General features: G+C 53.4%; 1 protein-coding gene across 1 annotated transcript in view; it reads right to left on the bottom strand.

The window, feature by feature from the left end:
• Window positions 1-19,363, bottom strand: part of LOC140422583 (solute carrier family 12 member 6) — a 539,853-nt gene that overhangs the window by 486,854 nt on the left and 33,636 nt on the right. The window contains exon 3 of the mRNA XM_072507591.1: window positions 8,779-8,883. Within this exon, the coding sequence (XP_072363692.1) occupies window positions 8,779-8,883 (105 nt within the window). The remainder of the gene's footprint in view (window positions 1-8,778; window positions 8,884-19,363) is intronic.

The following is a 19,363-nucleotide window of genomic DNA, read 5'->3' as shown; positions in this document are numbered from 1 at the left end:
CTAACCCTCTCTCTCTCTAACCCTCTCTCTCTAATCCTCTCTCTCTCTCTAACCCTCTCTCTCTAATCCTCTCTCTCTCTCTCTAACCCTCTCTCTCTACCTCTAACCCTCTCTCTCTCTCTAACCCTCTCTCTCTCTCTAACCCTCTCTCTCTAATCCTCTCCCTATCTAACCCCCTCTCTATCTATCTCTAACCCTCTCTCTCTCTAACCCTCTCTCTCTCTCTCTAACCCTCTCTCTCTCTAACCCCCTCTCTCTCTAATCCTCTCTCTCTCTCAAACCCTCTCTCTCTCTAATCCTCTCTCTATCTCTAACCCTCTCTCTCTCTAACCCTCTCTCTCTCTCTAACCCTCTCTCTCTCTCTAACCCTCTCTCTCTCTAACCCTCTCTCTCTCTAATCCTCTCTCTCTCTAATCCTCTCTCTCTCTAATCCTCTCTCTCTCTCAAACCCTCTCTCTCTCTAACCCTCTCTCTCTCTAACCCTCTCTCTCTCAAACCCTCTCTCTATCTCTAACCCTCTCTCTCTCTAATCCTCTCTCTCTCTAATCCTCTCTCTCTCTCAAACCCTCTCTCTCTCTAACCCTCTCTCTCTCTCACCCTCTCTCTCTCTAACCCTCTCTCTCTCTAACCCTCTCTCTCTAATCCTCTCTCTCTAATCCTCTCTCTATCTCTAACCCTCTCTCTCTCTCTCACTCTCTCTAATCCTCTCTCTATTTCTAATCCTCTCTCTCTCTAACCCTCTCTCTCTCTAACCCTCTCTCTCTCTAACCCTCTCTCTCTCTAACCCTCTCTCTCTCTCTAACCCTGTCTCTCTCTCTAATCCTCTCTCTATCTCTAATCCTCTCTCTCTAATCCTCTCTCTCTCTCTAACCCTGTCTCTCTCTCTAACCCTCTCTCTCTCTAACCCTCTCTCTCTAATCCTCTCTCTATCTCTAACCCTCTCTCTATCTCTAACCCTCTCTCTCTCTAACCCTCTCTATCTCTAACCATCTCTCTCTCTGAAACCGTCTCTCCCTCTCTCTAACCCTCTCTCTCTCTCTAACGCTCTCTCTCTCTCTCTAACCCGCTCTCTCTCTCTCTAACCCGCTCTCTCTCTAACCCTCTCTCTATCTCTAACCCTCTCTCTCTCTCTCACCCTCTCTCTCTAACCCTCTCTCTCTCGAACCCTCTCTATCTCTAACCATCTCTCTCTCTCTAACCCTCTCTCTCTCTCTCTAATCCTCTCTAACCCTCTCTCTCTCTCTAACCCTCTCTCTCTCTCTCTAATCCTCTCTAATCCTCTCTCTCTCTCTACCCCTCTCTCTCTCTCTAATCCTCTCTCTCTCTCTAACCCTCTCTCTCTAATCCTCTCTCTCTCTCTCTAACCCTCTCTCTCTACCCCTCTCTCTCTCTAACCCTCTCTCTCTCTCTAACCCTCTCTCTCTAATCCTCTCCCTATCTAACCCCCTCTCTCTCTCAAACCCTCTCTCTCTCTCTAACCCTCTCTCTCTCTCAAACCCTCTCTCTCTCTAATCCTCTCTCTATCTCTAACCCTCTCTATCTCTAACCCTCTCTCTCTCTAACCCTCTCTCTCTCTCTAACCCTCTCTCTCTCTCTAACCCTCTCTCTCTCTAATCCTCTCTCTCTCTAACCCTCTCTCTCTCTAACCCTCTCTCTCTCTCAAACCCTCTCTCTCTCTAACCCTCTCTCTCTCTCTAACCCTCTCTCTCTCTCTAACCCTCTCTCTCTCTCTAACCCTCTCTCTCTCTAACCCTCTCTCTCTCTCTAATCCTCTCTCTAACCCTCTCTCTCTCTCTCACCCTCTCTCTCTAATCCTCTCTCTATCTCTAATCCTCTCTCTCTCTCTAACCCTCTCTCTCTCTAACCCTCTCTCTCTAATCCTCTCTCTCTAATCCTCTCTCTATCTCTAACCCTCTCTCTCTCTCTAACCCTCTCTCTCAAACCCTCTCTCTCTCTCTCACCCTCTCTCTCTAATCCTCTCTCTATCTCTAACCCTCTCTCTCTATCTCTAACCCTCTCTCTATCTCTAACCCTCTCTCTCTCTAACCCTCTCTCTCTAACCCTCTCTCTCTCTCTCTAACCCGCTCTCTCTCTAACCCTCTCTCTCTCTAACCCGCTCTCTCTCTAACCCTCTCTCTATCTCTAACCCTCTCTCTCTAACCCTCTCTCTCTCTCTAATCCTCTCTCTATCTCTAACTCTCTCTCTCTCTAACCCTCTCTCTCTCTCTAACCCTCTCTCTCTCTCTCACCCTCTCTCTCTAACCCTCTCTCTCTCTAACCCTCTCTATCTCTCTCTAATCCTCTCTAACCCTCTCTCTCTCTCTCTCACCCTCTCTCTCTAACCCTCTCTCTCTCTCTCTCTAATCCTCTCTAACCCTCTCTCTCTAATCCTCTCTAATCCTCTCTCTCTCTCTAACCCTCTCTCTCTCTCTAACCCTCTCTCTCTCTCTACCCCTCTCTCTCTCTAATTCTCTCTCTATCTCTAACCCTCTCTCTCTCTAACCCTCTCTCTCTAACCCTCTCTCTCTCTAACCCTCTCTCTCTCTCAAACCCTCTCTCTCTCTCTAACCCTCTCTCTCTCTCAAACCCTCTCTATCTCTAACCCTCTCTATCTCTAACCCTCTCTCTCTCTAACCCTCTCTCTCTCTAACCCTCTCTCTCTCACCCTCTCTCTCTCTAATTCTCTCTCTATCTAACCCCCTCCCTCTCTCTCTAATCCTCTCTCTCTCTCTAACCCTCTCTCTAATCCTCTCCCTCTAATCCTCTCCCTATCTAACCCCCTCTCTCTCTATCTCTAACCCTCTCTCTCTCTAACCCTCTCTCTCTCTCTCTAACCCTCTCTCTCTCTAACCCTCTCTCTCTCTAACCCCCACTCTCTCTAATCCTCTCTCTCTCTCAAACCCTCTCTCTCTCTAATCCTCTCTCTATCTCTAACCCTCTCTCTCTCTAACCCTCTCTCTCTCTCTAACCCTCTCTCTCTCTAATCCTCTCTCTCTCTAATCCTCTCTCTCTCTCACCCTCTCTCTCTCTAACCCTCTCTCTCTCTAACCCCCTCTCTCTCTCTAACCCTCTCTCTCTCTAACCCTCTCTCTCTCAAACCCTCTCTCTCTCTCTAATCCTCTCTCTATCTCTAACCCTCTCTCTCACCCTCTCTCTCTAATCCTCTCTCTCTCTCTAACCCTCTCTCTCTCTAACCCTCTCTCTCTAATCCTCTCTCTATCTCTAACCCTCTCTCTCTCTCTCACCCTCTCTCTCTAATCCTCTCTCTATTTCTAATCCTCTCTCTCTAATCCTCTCTCTCTCTCTAACCCTCTCTCTCTCTAACCCTCTCTCTCTCTAACCCTCTCTCTCTCTAACCCTCTCTCTCTCTAACCCTCTCTCTCTCTCTAACCCTGTCTCTCTCTCTAATCCTCTCTCTATCTCTAATCCTCTCTCTCTAATCCTCTCTCTCTCTCTAACCCTGTCTCTCTCTCTAACCCTCTCTCTCTCTAACCCTCTCTCTCTAATCCTCTCTCTATCTCTAACCCTCTCTCTATCTCTAACCCTCTCTCTCTCTAACCCTCTCTCTCTCTAACCCTCTCTATCTCTAACCATCTCTCTCTCTGAAACCGTCTCTCCCTCTCTCTAACCCTCTCTCTCTCTCTAACCCTCTCTCTCTCTCTCACCCTCTCTCTCTAACCCTCTCTCTCTCTCTCTAACCCGCTCTCTCTCTAACCCTCTCTCTCTCTCACCCGCTCTCTCTCTAACCCTCTCTCTATCTCTAACCCTCTCTCTATCTCTAACTCTCTCTCTCTCTAACCCTCTCTCTCTAACCCTCTCTCTCTCTAACCCTCTCTATCTCTAACCATCTCTCTCTCTCTAACCCTCTCTCTCTCTCTCTAATCCTCTCTAACCCTCTCTCTCTCTCTCACCCTCTCTCTCTAACCCTCTCTCTCTCTCTCTAATCCTCTCTAACCCTCTCTCTCTCTCTAACCCTCTCTCTCTCTCTCTAATCCTCTCTAATCCTCTCTCTCTCTCTAACCCTCTCTCTCTAATCCTCTCTCTCTCTCTCTAACCCTCTCTCTCTCTCTAACCCTCTCTCTCTAATCCTCTCCCTATCTAACCCCCTCTCTCTCTCTCTCTAACCCTCTCTCTCTCTCTACCCCTCCCTCTCTCTAATTCTCTCTCTATCTCTAACCCTCTCTCTCTCTAACCCTCTCTCTCTCTCAAACCCTCTCTCTCTCTCTCTAACCCTCTCTCTCTCAAACCCTCTCTCTCTCTAATCCTCTCTCTATCTCTAACCCTCTCTATCTCTAACCCTCTCTCTCTCTAACCCTCTCTCTCTCTAACCCTCTCTCTCTCTAACCCTCTCTCTCTCTCAAACCCTCTCTCTCTCTAATCCTCTCTCTATCTCTAACCCTCTCTCTCTCTCTAACCCTCTCTCTCTCTCTAACCCTCTCTCTCTCTAATCCTCTCTCTCTCTCTAATCCTCTCTCTCTCTAACCCTCTCTCTCTCTAACCCTCTCTCTCTCTCAAACCCTCTCTCTCTCTAACCCTCTCTCTCTCTCTAACCCTCTCTCTCTCTAACCCTCTCTCTCTCTCTAACCCTCTCTCTCTCTAACCCTCTCTCTCTCAAACCCTCTCTCTCTCTCTAATCCTCTCTCTAACCCTCTCTCTCTCTCTCACCCTCTCTCTCTAATCCTCTCTCTATCTCTAATCCTCTCTCTCTCTCTAACCCTCTCTCTCTCTAACCCTCTCTCTCTAATCCTCTCTCTCTAATCCTCTCTCTATCTCTAACCCTCTCTCTCTCTCTAACCCTCTCTCTCAAACCCTCTCTCTCTCTCTCACCCTCTCTCTCTAATCCTCTCTCTATTTCTAATCCTCTCTCTCTAATCCTCTCTCTCTCTCTCTAACCCTCTCTCTCTCTAACCCTGTCTCTCTCAATCTCTAATCCTCTCTCTCTAATCCTCTCTCTCTCTCTAACCCTGTCTCTCTCTCTAACCCTCTCTCTATCTCTAATCCTCTCTCTCTCTCTAACCCGCTCTCTCTCTAACCCTCTCTCTCTAATCCTCTCTCTATCTCTAACCCTCTCTCTCTCTAACACTCTATCTCTAATCCTCTCTCTATCTCTAACCCTCTCTCTCTCTCTAACCCTGTCTCTCTCTCTCTAATCCTCTCTCTATCTCTAACCCTCTCTCTCTCTAACCCTCTATCTCTCTCTAACCCTCTCTCTCTCTAACCCTCTCTCTCTCTAACCCTCTCTCTCTCTAACCCTCTCTCTCTCTAACCCTCTCTCTCTCTAACCCTCTCTCTCTCTCAAACCCTCTCTCTCTCTCTCACCCTCTCTCTCTAATCCTCTCTCTATCTCTAACCCTCTCTCTCTCTAATCCTCTCTATCTCTAACCCTCTCTCTCTCTAACCCTCTCTCTCTCTCAAACCCTCTCTCTCTAATCCTCTCTCTATCTCTAACCCTCTCTCTCTCTAACCCTCTCTCTCTCTCAAACCCTCTCTCTCACCCTCTCTCTATCTCTAACCCTCTCTCTATCTCTAACCCTCTCTCTCTCTAACCCTCTCTCTCTCTCTAACCCTCTCTCTCTAATCCTCTCTCTATCTCTCACCCTCTCTCTCTAATCCTCTCTCTATCTCTAACCCTCTCTCTCTCTAACCCTGTCTCTCTCTCTAACCCTCTCTCTCTCTAACACTCTCTCTCTAATCCTCTCTCTAACCCTCTCTCTATCTCTAACCCTCTCTGTCTCTAACCCTCTCTCTCTCTCACCCTCTCTCTCTAATCCTCTCTCTATCTCTAACCCTCTCTCTCTCTAACCCTCTCTCTCTCTCAAACCCTCTCTCTCTCTAACCCTGTCTCTCTCTCTAACCCTCTCTCTCTCTCTCACCCTCTCTCTCTAATCCTCTCTCTATCTCTAACCCTCTCTCTCTCTCACCCTCTCTCTCTCTAATCCTCTCTCTCTCTCTAACCCTCTCTCTCTCTCTAATCCTCTCTCTCTCTAACCCTCTCTCTATCTCTAACCCTCTCTCTCTCTAACCCTCTCTCTCTAATCCTCTCTCTCTCTCTAACCCTCTCTCTATCTCTAACCCTCTCTCTCTCTCTAACCCTCTCTCTCACTCTCTCTCTAACCCTCTCTCTCTCTCTAACCCTGTCTCTCTCTCTCACTCTCTCTCTAACCCTCTCTCTCTCTCTAACCCTGTCTCTCTCTCTAACCCTCTCTCTCTCTAACCCTCTCTCTCTCTCTCTAACCCTCTCTCTCTCTAACCCTCTCTCTCTCTCTAACCCTCTCTCTCTAATCCTCTCTCTCTCTAACCCTCTCTCTCTAATCCTCTCTCTCTATCTCTAACCCTCTCTCTCTCTCAAACCCTCTCTCTCTCTCTAACCCTCTCGCTCTACAAAGAACAAAAGAACAAAGAAATGTACAGCACAGGAACAGGCCCTTCGGCCCTCCAAGCCCGTGCCGACCATGCTGCCCGACTAAACTACAATCTTCTACACTTCCTGGGTCCGTATCCTTCTATTCCCATCCTATTCATATATTTGTCAAGATGCCCCTTAAATGTCCCTATCGTCCCTGCTTCCACTACCTCCTCCGGTAGTGAGTTCCAGGCACCCACTACCCTCTGCGTAAAAAACTTGCCTCGTACATCTACTCTAAACTTTGCCCCTCTCACCTTAAACCTATGCCCCCTAGTAATTGACCCCTCTACCCTGGGGAAAAGCCTCTGACTATCCACTCTGTCTATGCCCCTCATAATTTTGTATACCTCTATCAGGTCGCCCCTCAACCTCCTTCGTTCCAGTGAGAACAAACCGAGTTTATTCAATCGCTCCTCATACCTTATGCCCTCCATACCAGGCAACATTCTGGTAAATCTCTTCTGCACCCTCTCTAAAGCCTCCACATCCTTCTGGTAGTGTGGCGACCAGAATTGAACACTATACTCCAAGTGTGGCCTAACTAAGGTTCTATACAGCTGCAACATGACTTGCCAATTCTTATACTCAATGCCCCGGCCAATGAAGGCAAGCACGCCCTCTAATCCTCTCTCTATCTCTAACCCTCTCTCTCTCTAACCCTCTCTCTCTCTCAAACCCTCTCTCTCTCTAACCCTCTCTCTCTAATCCTCTCTCTATCTCTAACCCTCTCTCTCTCTAACCCTCTCTCTCTCTCGAACCCTCTCTCTCTAATCTTCTCTCTATCTCTAACCCTCTCTCTCTCTCTAACCCTCTCTCTCTCTAATCCTCTCTCTATCTCTAACCCTCTCTCTCTCTAACCCTCTCTCTCTCTAACCCTCGCTATCTCCAACCCTCTCTCTCTCTCTAACCCTCTCTCTCTAACCCGCTCTCTCTAACCCTCTCTCTCTCTAACCCTCTCTCTCTAACCCTCTCTCTCTCTAACCCGCTCTCTCTCTAACCCTCTCTCTCTCTAACCCTCTCTCTCTCTAACCCTCTCTCTCTAACCCTCTCTCTCTCTCTAACCCTCTCTCTCTAATCCTCTCTCTATCTCTAACCCTCTCTCTCTCTCTAACCCTCTCTCTCTCGCCCTCTCCTTCTGTCTAACCCTCTCTCTCTGTCTAACCCTCTCTCTCTCTCTAACCCCCTCTCTCTCGCCCTCTCTCTATCTCTAACCCTCTCTCTCTCGCCCTCTCCTTCTGTCTAACCCTCTCTCTCTGTCTAACCCTCTCTCTATCTCTAACCCTCTCTCTATCTCTAACCCTCTCTCTCTCGCCCTCTCTCTCTGTCTAACCTTCTCTCTCTCTCTAACCCCCTCTCTATCTCTAACCCTCTCTCTCGCCCTCTCTCTCTGTCTAACCCTCTCTCTCTAACACACTCTCTCTAACCCTCTCTCGCTCTCTTACCCTCTCTCTCTCTCTAACCCTCTCTCTCTCGCCCTCTCTCTATCTCTAACCCTCTCTCTCTCTAACCCCCTCTCTATCTCTAACCCTCTCTCTCGCCCTCTCTCTCTGTCTAACCCTCTCTCTCTAACCCTCTCTCGCTCTCTTACCCTCTCTCTCTCTCTAACCCTCTCTCTCTCTCTCTAACACACTCTCTCTCTAACCCTCTCTCTCTCTCTCTCTCTAACCCTCTCTCGCTCTCTTACCCCCTCTCTCTCACTCTAACCCTCTCTCTTTCGCTCTAACCTCTCTCTCTCTCTCTCTAACCCTCTCTCTCTCTCTCTCTCCAACCCTCTCTCTTTCGCTCTAACCCTCTCTCTCTAACCCTCTCTCTCTCTAACCCTCTCTCTCTCTAACCCCCTCTCTCTCTCTCTAACCCTCTCTCTCTCTCTAGCCCTCTCTCTCTCTCTCGCCCTCTCTGTCTAACCCTTTCTCTCTGTCTAACCTTCTCTCTCTCTCTCTAACCCCCTCTCTCTCTCTCTCTCGCCCTCTCTCTATCTCTAACCCTCTCTCTCTGTCTAACCCTCTCTCTGTCTCACCCTCTCTCTCTGTCTAACCCCCTCTCTCTCTCTCCAACACACTCTCTCTCTAACCCCCTCTCTCTCTGTCTAACCCTCTCTCTCTCTCTAACCCTCTCTCACTCCCTTACCCCCTCTCTCTCACTCTTACCCTCTCTCTCTCACTCTTACCCTCTCTCTCTCTCTAACCCTCTCTCACTCCCTTACCCCCTCTCTCTCACTCTTACCCCCTCTCTCTCACTCTAACCCTCTCTCTTTCGCTCTAACCCTCTCTCTCTCTCTCTAACCCTCCCTCTCTCTCGCTCTAACCCCCTCCCTCTCTAACCCTCTCTCTCTCGCTCGAACCCTCTGTCTCTCTAACCCACACTGACCTTACCTCCAGTTTTTGGTGTGAGGTGGGCCTTCCTCCAATCGCAACAGAGCGAATCGGGCGGCACTGAGGGAGAGGCCCCGGATACCGTCGCCCCACTCCTTCTCCGCTCTGAAACAGAGAGAGAATTACACAGTGCGATCCCACACTGACCCCCCCAAACCCCCACTCCTTCCCCGCTCTGAGACAGAGAGAGAATTACACAGTGCGATCCCACACTGACCCCAAACCCCCACTCCTTCCCCGCTCTGAGACAGAGAGAGAATTACACAGTGCGATCCCACACTGACCGCCCCCAACCCCCACTCCTTCCCCGCTCTGAGACAGAGAGAGAATTACACAGTGCGATCCCACACTGACCCCCCCCAACCCCCACTCCTTCTCCGCTCTGAAACAGAGAGAGAATTACACAGTGCGATCCCACACTGACCCCCCCCAACCCCCACTCCTTCCCCGCTCTGAGACAGAGAGAGAATTACACAGTGCGATCCCACACTGACCCCAAACCCCCACTCCTTCTCCGCTCTGAAACAGAGAGAGAATTACACAGTGCGATCCCACACTGACCCCCCCCAACCCCCACTCCTTCCCCGCTCTGAGACAGAGAGAGAATTACACAGTGCGATCCCACACTGACCCCAAACCCCCACTCCTTCTCCGCTCTGAAACAGAGAGAGAATTACACAGTGCGATCCCACACTGACCCCCCAAACCCCCACTCCTTCCCCGCTCTGAAACAGAGAGAGAATTACACAGTGCGATCCCACACTGACCCCCCCAAACCCCCACTCCTTCCCCGCTCTGAGACAGAGAGAGAATTACACAGTGCGATCCCACACTGACCCCAAATCCCCACTCCTTCTCCGCTCTGAAACAGAGAGAGAATTACACAGTGCGATCCCACACTGACCCCAAAACCCCACTCCTTCTCCGCTCTGAAACAGAGACAGAATTACACAGTGCGATCCCACACTGACCCTCCCAAACCCCCACTCCTTCCCCGCTCTGAAACAGAGAGAGAATTACACAGTGCGATCCCACACTGACCCCAAACCCCCACTCCTTCCCCGCTCTGAGACAGAGAGAGAATTACACCGTGCGATCCCACACTGACCCCAAACCCCCACTCCTTCCCCGCTCTGAGACAGAGAGAGAATTACACAGTGCGATCCCACACTGACCCCCGCAAACCCCCACTCCTTCCCCGCTCTGAGACAGAGAGAATTACACAGTGCGATCCCACACTGACCCCCCCCAAACCCCCACTCCTTCTCCGCTCTGAAACAGAGAGAGAATTACACAGTGCGATCCCACACTGACCCCCAAACCCCCACGCCTTCTCCGCTCTGAGACAGAGAGAGAATTACACAGTGCGATCCCACACTGACCCCCCCAAACCCCCACTCCTTCCCCGCTCTGAGACAGAGAGAGAATTACACAGTGCGATCCCACACTGACCCCAAACCCCCACTCCTTCCCCGCTCTGAGGCAGAGAGAGAATTACACAGTGCGATCCCACACTGACCCCCCTAAACCCCCACTCCTTCCCCGCTCTGAGACAGAGAGAGAATTACACAGTGCGATCCCACACTGACCCCCAAACCCCCACTCCTTCCCCGCTCTGAGACAGAGAGAGAATTACACAGTGCGATCCCACACTGACCCCCCCCAAACCCCCACTCCTTCCCCGCTCTGAGACAGAGAGAGAATTACACAGTGCGATGCCACACTGACCCCCCCAAACCCCCACTCCTTCCCCGCTCTGAGACAGAGAGAGAATTACACAGTGCGATCCCACACTGACCCCAAACCCCCACTCCTTCCCCGCTCTGAGACAGAGAGAGAATTACACAGTGCGATCCCACACTGACCCCCCCAAACCCCCACTCCTTCCCCGCTCAGAGACAGAGAGAGAATTACACAGTGCGATCCCACACTGACCCCAAACCCCCACTCCTTCCCCGCTCTGAGACAGAGAGAGGATTACACAGTGCGATCCCACACTGACCCCCCAAACCCCTACTCCTTCCCCGCTCTGAGACAGAGAGAGAATTACACTGTGCGATCCCACACTGACCCCCCAAACCCCCACTCCTTCCCCGCTCTGAGACAGAGAGAGAATTACACAGTGCGATCCCACACTGACCCCCCCAAACCCCCACTCCTTCCCCGCTCTGAGACAGAGAGAATTACACAGTGCGATCCCACACTGACCCCCCCCAAACCCCCACTCCTTCCCCGCTCTGAGACAGAGAGAGAATTACACAGTGCGATCCCACACTGACCCCCCCAAACCCCCACTCCTTCCCCGCTCTGAGACAGAGAGAGAATTACACAGTGCGATCCCACACTGACCCCCCCAAACCCCCACTCCTTCCCCGCTCTGAGACAGAGAGAGAATTACACAGTGCGATCCCACACTGACCCCCAAACCCCCACTCCTTCCCCGCTCTGAGACAGAGAGAGAATTACACAGTGCGATCCCACACTGACCCCCCCCAAACCCCCACTCCTTCCCCGCTCTGAGGCAGAGAGAGAATTACACAGTGCGATCCCACACTGACCCCAAACCCCCACTCCTTCCCCGCTCTGAGACAGAGAGAGAATTACACAGTGCGATCCCACACTGACCCCAAACCCCCACTCCTTCCCCGCTCTGAGACAGAGAGAGAATTACACAGTGCGGTCCCACACTGTCCCCAAACCCCCACTCCTTCCCAGCTCTGAGACAGAGAGAGAATTACACAGTGCGATCCCACACTGACGCCCCCCAAACCCCCACTCCTTCCCCGCTCTGAGACAGAGAGAGAATTACACAGTGCGATCCCACACTGACCCCCCCAAACCCTCACTCCTTCCCCGCTCTGAGACAGAGAGAGAATTACACAGTGCAATCCCACACTGACCCCCCCAAACCCCCACTCCTTCCCCGCTCTGAGACAGAGAGAGAATTACACAGTGCGATCCCACACTGACCCCCCCCCAAACCCCCACTCCTTCCCCGCTCTGAGACAGAGAGAGAATTACACAGTGCGATCCCCCACTGACCCCAAACCCCCACTCATTCCCCGCTCTGAGACAGAGAGAGAATTACACAGTGCGATCCCACACTGACCCCCCCAAACCCCCACTCCTTCCCCGCTCTGAGACAGAGAGAGAATTACACAGTGCGATCCCACACTGACCCCAAACCCCCACTCCTTCCCCGCTCTGAGACAGAGAGAATTACACAGTGCGATCCCACACTGACCCCCCCAAACCCCCACTCCTTCCCCGCTCTGAGACAGAGAGAGAATTACACAGTGCGATCCCACACTGACCCCCCCCAAACCCCCACTCCTTCCCCGCTCTGAGACAGAGAGAGAATTACACAGTGCGATCCCACACTGACCCCCCCAAACCCCCACTCCTTCCCCGCTCTGAGACAGAGAGAGAATTACACAGTGCGATCCCACACTGACCCCAAACCCCCACTCCTTCCCCGCTCTGAGACAGAGAGAGAATTACACAGTGCGATCCCACACTGACCCCCCCCCAAACCCCCACTCCTTCCCCGCTCTGAGACAGAGAGAGAATTACACAGTGCGATCTCACACTGACCCCCCCAAACCCCCACTCCTTCCCTGCTCTGAGACAGAGAGAGAATTACACAGTGCGATCCCACACTGACCCCCCCAAACCCCCACTCCTTCCCCGCTCTGAGACAGAGAGAGAATTACACAGTGCGATCCCACACTGACCCCCCCAAACCCCCACTCCTTCCCCGCTCTGAGACAGAGAGAGAATTACACAGTGCGATCCCACACTGACCCCAAACCCCCACTCCTTCCCCGCTCTGAGACAGAGAGAGAATTACACAGTGCGATCCCACACTGACCCCAAACCCCCACTCCTTCTCCGCTCTGAGACAGAGAGAGAATTACACAGTGCGATCCCACACTGACCCCCCCAAACCCCCACTCCTTCCCCGCTCTGAAACAGAGAGAGAATTACACAGTGCGATCCCACACTGACCCCCCCAAACCCCCACTCCTTCCCCGCTCTGAGACAGAGAGAGAATTACACAGTGCGATCCCACACTGACCCCAAACCCCCACTCCTTCCCCGCTCTGAGACAGAGAGAGAATTACACAGTGCGATCACACACTGACCCCCCCAAACCCCCACTCCTTCCCCGCTCTGAGACAGAGAGAGAATTACACAGTGCAATCCCACACTGACCCCAAACCCCCACACCTTCCCCGCTCTGAGACAGAGAGAGAATTACACAGTGCGATCCCACACTGACCCCCCCAAACCCTCACTCCTTCCCCGCTTTGAGACAGAGAGAGAATTACACAGTGCGATCCCACACTGACCCCCCCCAAACCCCCACTCCTTCCCCGCTCTGAGACAGAGAGAGAATTACACAGTGCGATCCCACACTGACCCCCCAAACCCCCACTCCTTCCCCGCTCTGAGACAGAGAGAGAATTACACAGTGCGATCCCACACTGACCCCCCCAAACCCCCACTCCTTCCCCGCTCTGAGACAGAGAGAGAATTACACAGTGCGATCCCACACTGACCCCACAAACCCCCACTCCTTCCCCGCTCTGAGACAGAGAGAGAATTACACAGTGCGATCCCACACTGACCCCCCCAAACCCCCACTCCTTCCCCGCTCTGAGACAGAGAGAGAATTACACAGTGCGATCCCACACTGACCCCAAACCCCCACTCCTTCCCCGCTCTGAGACAGAGAGAGAATTACCCAGTGCGATCCCCCACTGACCCCAAACCCCCGCTCTGAGACAGAGAGAGAATTACACAGTGCGATCCCACACTGACCCCCCAAACCCCCACTCCTTCCCCGCTCTGAGGCAGAGAGAGAATTACACAGTGCGATCCCACACTGACCCCCCAAACCCCCACTCCTTCCCCGCTCTGAGACAGAGAGAGAATTACACAGTGCGATCCCACACTGACCCCCCCAAACCCCCACTCCTTCCCCGCTCTCAGACAGAGAGAGAATTACACAGTGCGATCCCACACTGACCCCAATCCCCCACTCCTTCCCCGCTCTGAGACAGAGAGAGAAATACACAGTGCGATCCCACACTGACCCCCCAAACCCCCACTCCTTCACCGCTCTGAGACAGAGAGAGAATTACACAGTGCGATCCCTCACTGACCCCCCCAAACCCCCACTCCTTCCCCGCTCTGAGACAGAGAGAGAATTACACAGTGCGATCCCACACCGACCCCAAACCCCCACTCCTTCTCCGCTCTGAGACAGAGAGAGAATTACACAGTGCGATCCCACACCGACCCCCCCAAACCCCCACTCCTTCCCCGCTCTGAGACAGAGAGAGAATTACACAGTGCGATCCCACACTGACCCCAAACCCCCACTCCTTACCCGCTCTGAGACAGAGAGAGAATTACACAGTGCGATCCCACACTGACCCCCCTAAACCCCCACTCCTTCCCCACTCTGAGACAGAGAGAGAATTACACAGTGCGATCCCACACTGACCCCCCCAAACCCCCACTCCTTCCCCGCTCTGAGACAGAGAGAGAATTACACAGTGCGATCCCACACTGACCTCCCCAAACCCCCACTCCTTCCCCGCTCTGAGACAGAGAGGGAATTACACAGTGCGATCCCACAGTGACCCCAAACCCCCACTCCTTCCCCGCTCTGAGACAGAAAGAGAATTACACAGTGCGATCCCACACTGACCCCCCAAACCCCCACTCCTTCCCCGCTCTGAGACAGAGAGAGAATTACACAGTGCGATCCCACACTGACCCCCCCAAACCCCCACTCCTTCCCCGCTCTGAGACAGAGAGAGAATTACACAGTGCGATCCCACACTGACCCCCCCAAACCCCCACTCCTTCCCCGCTCTGAGACAGAGAGAGAATTACACAGTGCGATCCCACACTGACCCCAAACCCCCACTCCTTCCCCGCTCTGAGACAGAGAGAGAATTACACAGTGCGATCCCACACTGACCCCAAACCCCCACTCCTTCCCCGCTCTGAGACAGAGAGAGAATTACACAGTGCGATCCCACACTGACCCCCCCAAACCCCCACTCCTTCCCCGCTCTGAGACAGAGAGAGAATTACACAGTGCGATCCCACACTGACCCCAGACCCCCACTCCGTCCCCGCTCTGAGACAGAGAGAGAATTACACAGTGCGATCCCACACTGACCCCAAACCCCCACTCCTTCCCCGCTCTGATACAGAGAGAGAATTACACAGTGCGATCCCACACTTACCCCCCCAAACCCCCACTCCTTCCCCGCTCTGAGACAGAGAGAGAATTACACAGTGCGATCCCACACTGACCCCAAACCCCCACTCCTTCCCCGCTCTGAGACAGAGAGAGAATTACACAGTGCGATCCCACACTGACCCCAAAACCCCACTCCTTCCCCGCTCTGAGACAGAGAGAGAATTACACAGTGCGATCCCACACTGATCCCAAACCCCCACTCCTTCCCCGCTCTGAGACAGAGAGAATTACACAGTGCGATCCCACACTGACCCACCCCCAAACCCCCACTCCTTCCCCGCTCTGAGACAGAGAGAGAATTACACAGTGCGATCCCACACTGACCCCCCCAAACCCCCACTCCTTCCCCGCTCTGAGACAGAGAGAGAATTACACAGTGCGATCCCACACTGACCCCCCCAAACCCCCACTCCTTCCCCGCTCTGAGACAGAGAATTACACAGTGCGATCCCACACTGACCCCCCAAACCCCCACTCCTTCCCCGCTCTGAGACAGAGAGAGAATTACACAGTGCGATCCCACACTGACCCTTCCAAACCCCCACTCCTTCCCCGCTCTGAGACAGAGAGAGAATTACACAGTGCGATCCCACACTGACCCCAAACCCCCACTCCTTCCCCGCTCTGAGACAGAGAGAGAATTACACAGTGCGATCCCACACTGACCCCCCCAAACCCCCACTCCTTCCCCGCTCTGAGACAGAGAGAGAATTACACAGTGCGATCCCACACTGACCCCCAAACCCCCACTCCTTCCCCGCTCTGAGACAGAGAGAGAATTACACAGTGCGATCCCACACTGACCCCCCCCAAATCCCCACTCCTTCCCCGCTCTGAGACAGAGAGAGAATTACACAGTGCGATCCCACACTGACCCCAAACCCCCACTCCTTCCCCGCTCTGAGACAGAGAGAGAATTACACAGTGCGATCCCACACTGACCCCCCCAAACCCCCACTCCTTCCCCGCTCTTGAGACAGAGAGAGAATTACACAGTGCGATCCCACACTGACCCCCCCCAAACCCCCACTCCTTCCCCGCTCTGAGACAGAGAGAGAATTACACAGTGCGATCCCACACTGACCCCCCCAAACCCCCACTCTTTCCCCGCTCTTGAGACAGAGAGAGAATTACACAGTGCGATCCCACACTGACCCCAAACCCCCACTCCTTCCCCGCTCTGAGACAGAGAGAGAATTACACAGTGCGATCCCACACTGACCCCCCCAAACCCCCACTCCTTCCCCGCTCTGAGACAGAGAGAGAATTACACAGTGCGATCCCACACTGACCCCCCCAAACCCCCACTCCTTCCCCGCTCTGAGACAGAGAGAGAATTACACAGTGCGATCCCACACTGACCCCCCCAAACCCCCACTCCTTCCCTGCTCTGAGACAGAGAGAGAATTACTCAGTGCGATCCCACACTGACCCCAAACCCCCACTCCTTCTCCGCTCTGAGACAGAGAGAGAATTACACAGTGCGATCCCACACTGACCCCAAACCCCCACTCCTTCCCCGCTCTGAGACAGAGAGAGAATTACACAGTGCGATCCCACACTGACCCCAAAACCCCACTCCTTCCCCGCTCTGAGACAGAGAGAGAATTACACAGTGCGATCCCACACTGACCCCCAAACCCCCACTCCTTCCCCGCTCTGAGACAGAGAGAGAATTACACAGTGCGATCCCACACTGACCCCCCCAAACCCCCACTCCTTCCCCGCTCTGAGACAGAGAGAGAATTACACAGTGCGATCCCACACTGACCCCAAACCCCCACTCCTTCCCCGCTCTGAGACAGAGAGAATTACACAGTGCGATCCCACACTGAACCCCCCAAACCCCCACTCCTTCCCCGCTCTTGAGACAGAGAGAGAATTACACAGTGCGATCCCGCACTGATCCCAAACCCCCACTCTTTCCCCGCGCTGAGACAGAGAGAGAATTACACAGTGCGATCCCACACTGACCCCCCCAAACCCCCACTCCTTCCCCGCTCTGAGACAGAGAGAGAATTACACAGTGCGATCCCACACTGACCCCCCCCAAACCCCCACTCCTTCCCCGCTCTGAGACAGAGAGAGAATTACACAGTGCGATCCCACACTGACCCCAAGCCCCCACTCCTTCTCCGCTCTGAGACAGAGAGAGAATTACACAGTGCGATCCCACACTGACCCCCCCAAACCCCCACTCCTTCCCCGCTCTGAGACAGAGAGAGAATTACACAGTGCGATCCCACACTGACCCCAAACCCCCACTCCTTCCCCGCTCTGAGACAGAGAGAGAATTACACAGTGCGATCCCACACTGACCCCCCCAAACCCCCACTCCTTCCCCGCTCTGAGACAGAGAGAGAATTACACAGTGCGATCCCACACTGCCCCCAAACACCCACTCCTTCCCCGCTCTGAAACAGAGAGAGAATTACACAGGGCGATCCCACACTGACCCACCCAAACCCCCACTCCTTCCCCGCTCTGAGACAGAGAGAGAATTACACAGTGCGATCCCACACTGAACCCAAACCCCCACTCCTTCCCCGCTCTGAGACAGAGAGAGAATTACACAGTGCGATCCCACACTGACCCCAAACCCCCACTCCTTCCCCGCTCTGAGACAGAGAGAGAATTACACAGTGCGATCCCACACTGACCCCCCCAAACCCCCACTCCTTCCCCGCTCTGAGACAGAGAGAATTACACAGTGCGATCCCACACTGACCCCAAACCCCCACTCCTTCCCCGCTCTGAGACAGAGAGAGAATTACACAGTGCGATCCCACACTGACCCCAAACCCCCACTCCTTCCCCGCTCTGAGACAGAGAGAGAATTACACAGTGCGATCCCACACTGACCCAAAACCCCCACTCCTTCCCCGCTCTGAGACAGAGAGAGAATTACACAGTGCGATCCCACAGTGACCCCAAACCCCCACTCCTTCCCCGCTCTGAGACAGAGAGAGAATTACACAGTGCGATCCCACACTGACCACCCCAAACCCCCACTCCTTCCCCGCTCTGAGACAGAGAGAGAATTACACAGTGCGATCCCACACTGACCCCCCCAAACCCCCACTCCTTCCCCGCTCTGAGACAGAGAGAGAATTACACAGTGCGATCCCACACTGACCCCAAACCCCCACTCCTTCCCCGCTCTGAGACAGAGAGAGAATTACACAGTGCGATCCCACACTGACCGCCCCAAACCCCCACTCCTTCCCCGCTCTGAGACAGAGAGAGAATTACACAGTGCGATCCCACACTGACCCCAAACTCCCACTCCTTCCCCGCTCTGAGACAGAGAGAGAATTACACAGTGCAATCCCACACTGACCCCCTCAAACCCCCACTCCTTCCCCGCTCTGAGACAGAGAGAGAATTACACAGTGCGATCCCACACTGACCCCCCAAACCCCCACTCCTTCCCCGCTCTGAGACAGAGAGAGAATTACACAGTGCGATCCACAACTGACCCCCCCAAACCCCCACTCCTTCCCCGCTCTGAGACAGAGAGAGAATTACAGAGTGCGATCCCACACTGACCCCAAACCCCCACTCCTTCCCCGCTCTGAGACAGAAAGAGAATTACACAGTGCGATCCCACACTGACCCCCCCAAACCCCCACTCCTTCCCCGCTCTGAGACAGAGAGAGAATTACACAGTGCGATCCCACACTGACCCCAAACCCCCACTCCTTCCCCGCTCTGAGACAGAGAGAGAATTACACAGTGCGATCCCACACTGACCCCAAACCCCCACTCCTTCCCCGCTCTGAGACAGAGAGAGAATTACACAGTGCGATCCCACACTGACCCACCCCAAACCCCCACTCCTTCCCCGCTCTGAGACAGAGAAAGAATTACACAGTGCGATCCCACACTGACCCCCCCAAACCCCCACTCCTTCCCCGCTCTGAGACAGAGAAAGAATTACACAGTGCGATCCCACACTGACCTCAAACCCCTAATCCTTCCCCGCTCTGAGACAGAGAGAGAATTGCACAGTGCGATCCCACACTGACACCAAACACCCACTCCTTCCCCGCTCTGAGACAGAGAGAGAATTACACAGTGCGATCCCACACTGACCCCAAACCCCCACTCCTTCCCCGCTCTGAGACAGAGAGAGAATTACACAGTGCGATCCCACACTGACCCCCCCTAACCCCCACTCCTTCCCCGTTCTGAGACAGAGATAGAATTACACAGTGCGATCCCACACTGACCCCAAACCCCCACTCCTTCCCCGCTCTGAGACAGAGAGAGAATTACACAGTGCGATCCCACACTGACCCC

Source organism: Scyliorhinus torazame, chromosome 5 (genome assembly GCF_047496885.1).
Source record: "Scyliorhinus torazame isolate Kashiwa2021f chromosome 5, sScyTor2.1, whole genome shotgun sequence".
Lineage (NCBI taxonomy): Eukaryota > Metazoa > Chordata > Chondrichthyes > Carcharhiniformes > Scyliorhinidae > Scyliorhinus > Scyliorhinus torazame.
This window is presented reverse-complemented; position numbering and strand designations above follow the sequence as displayed.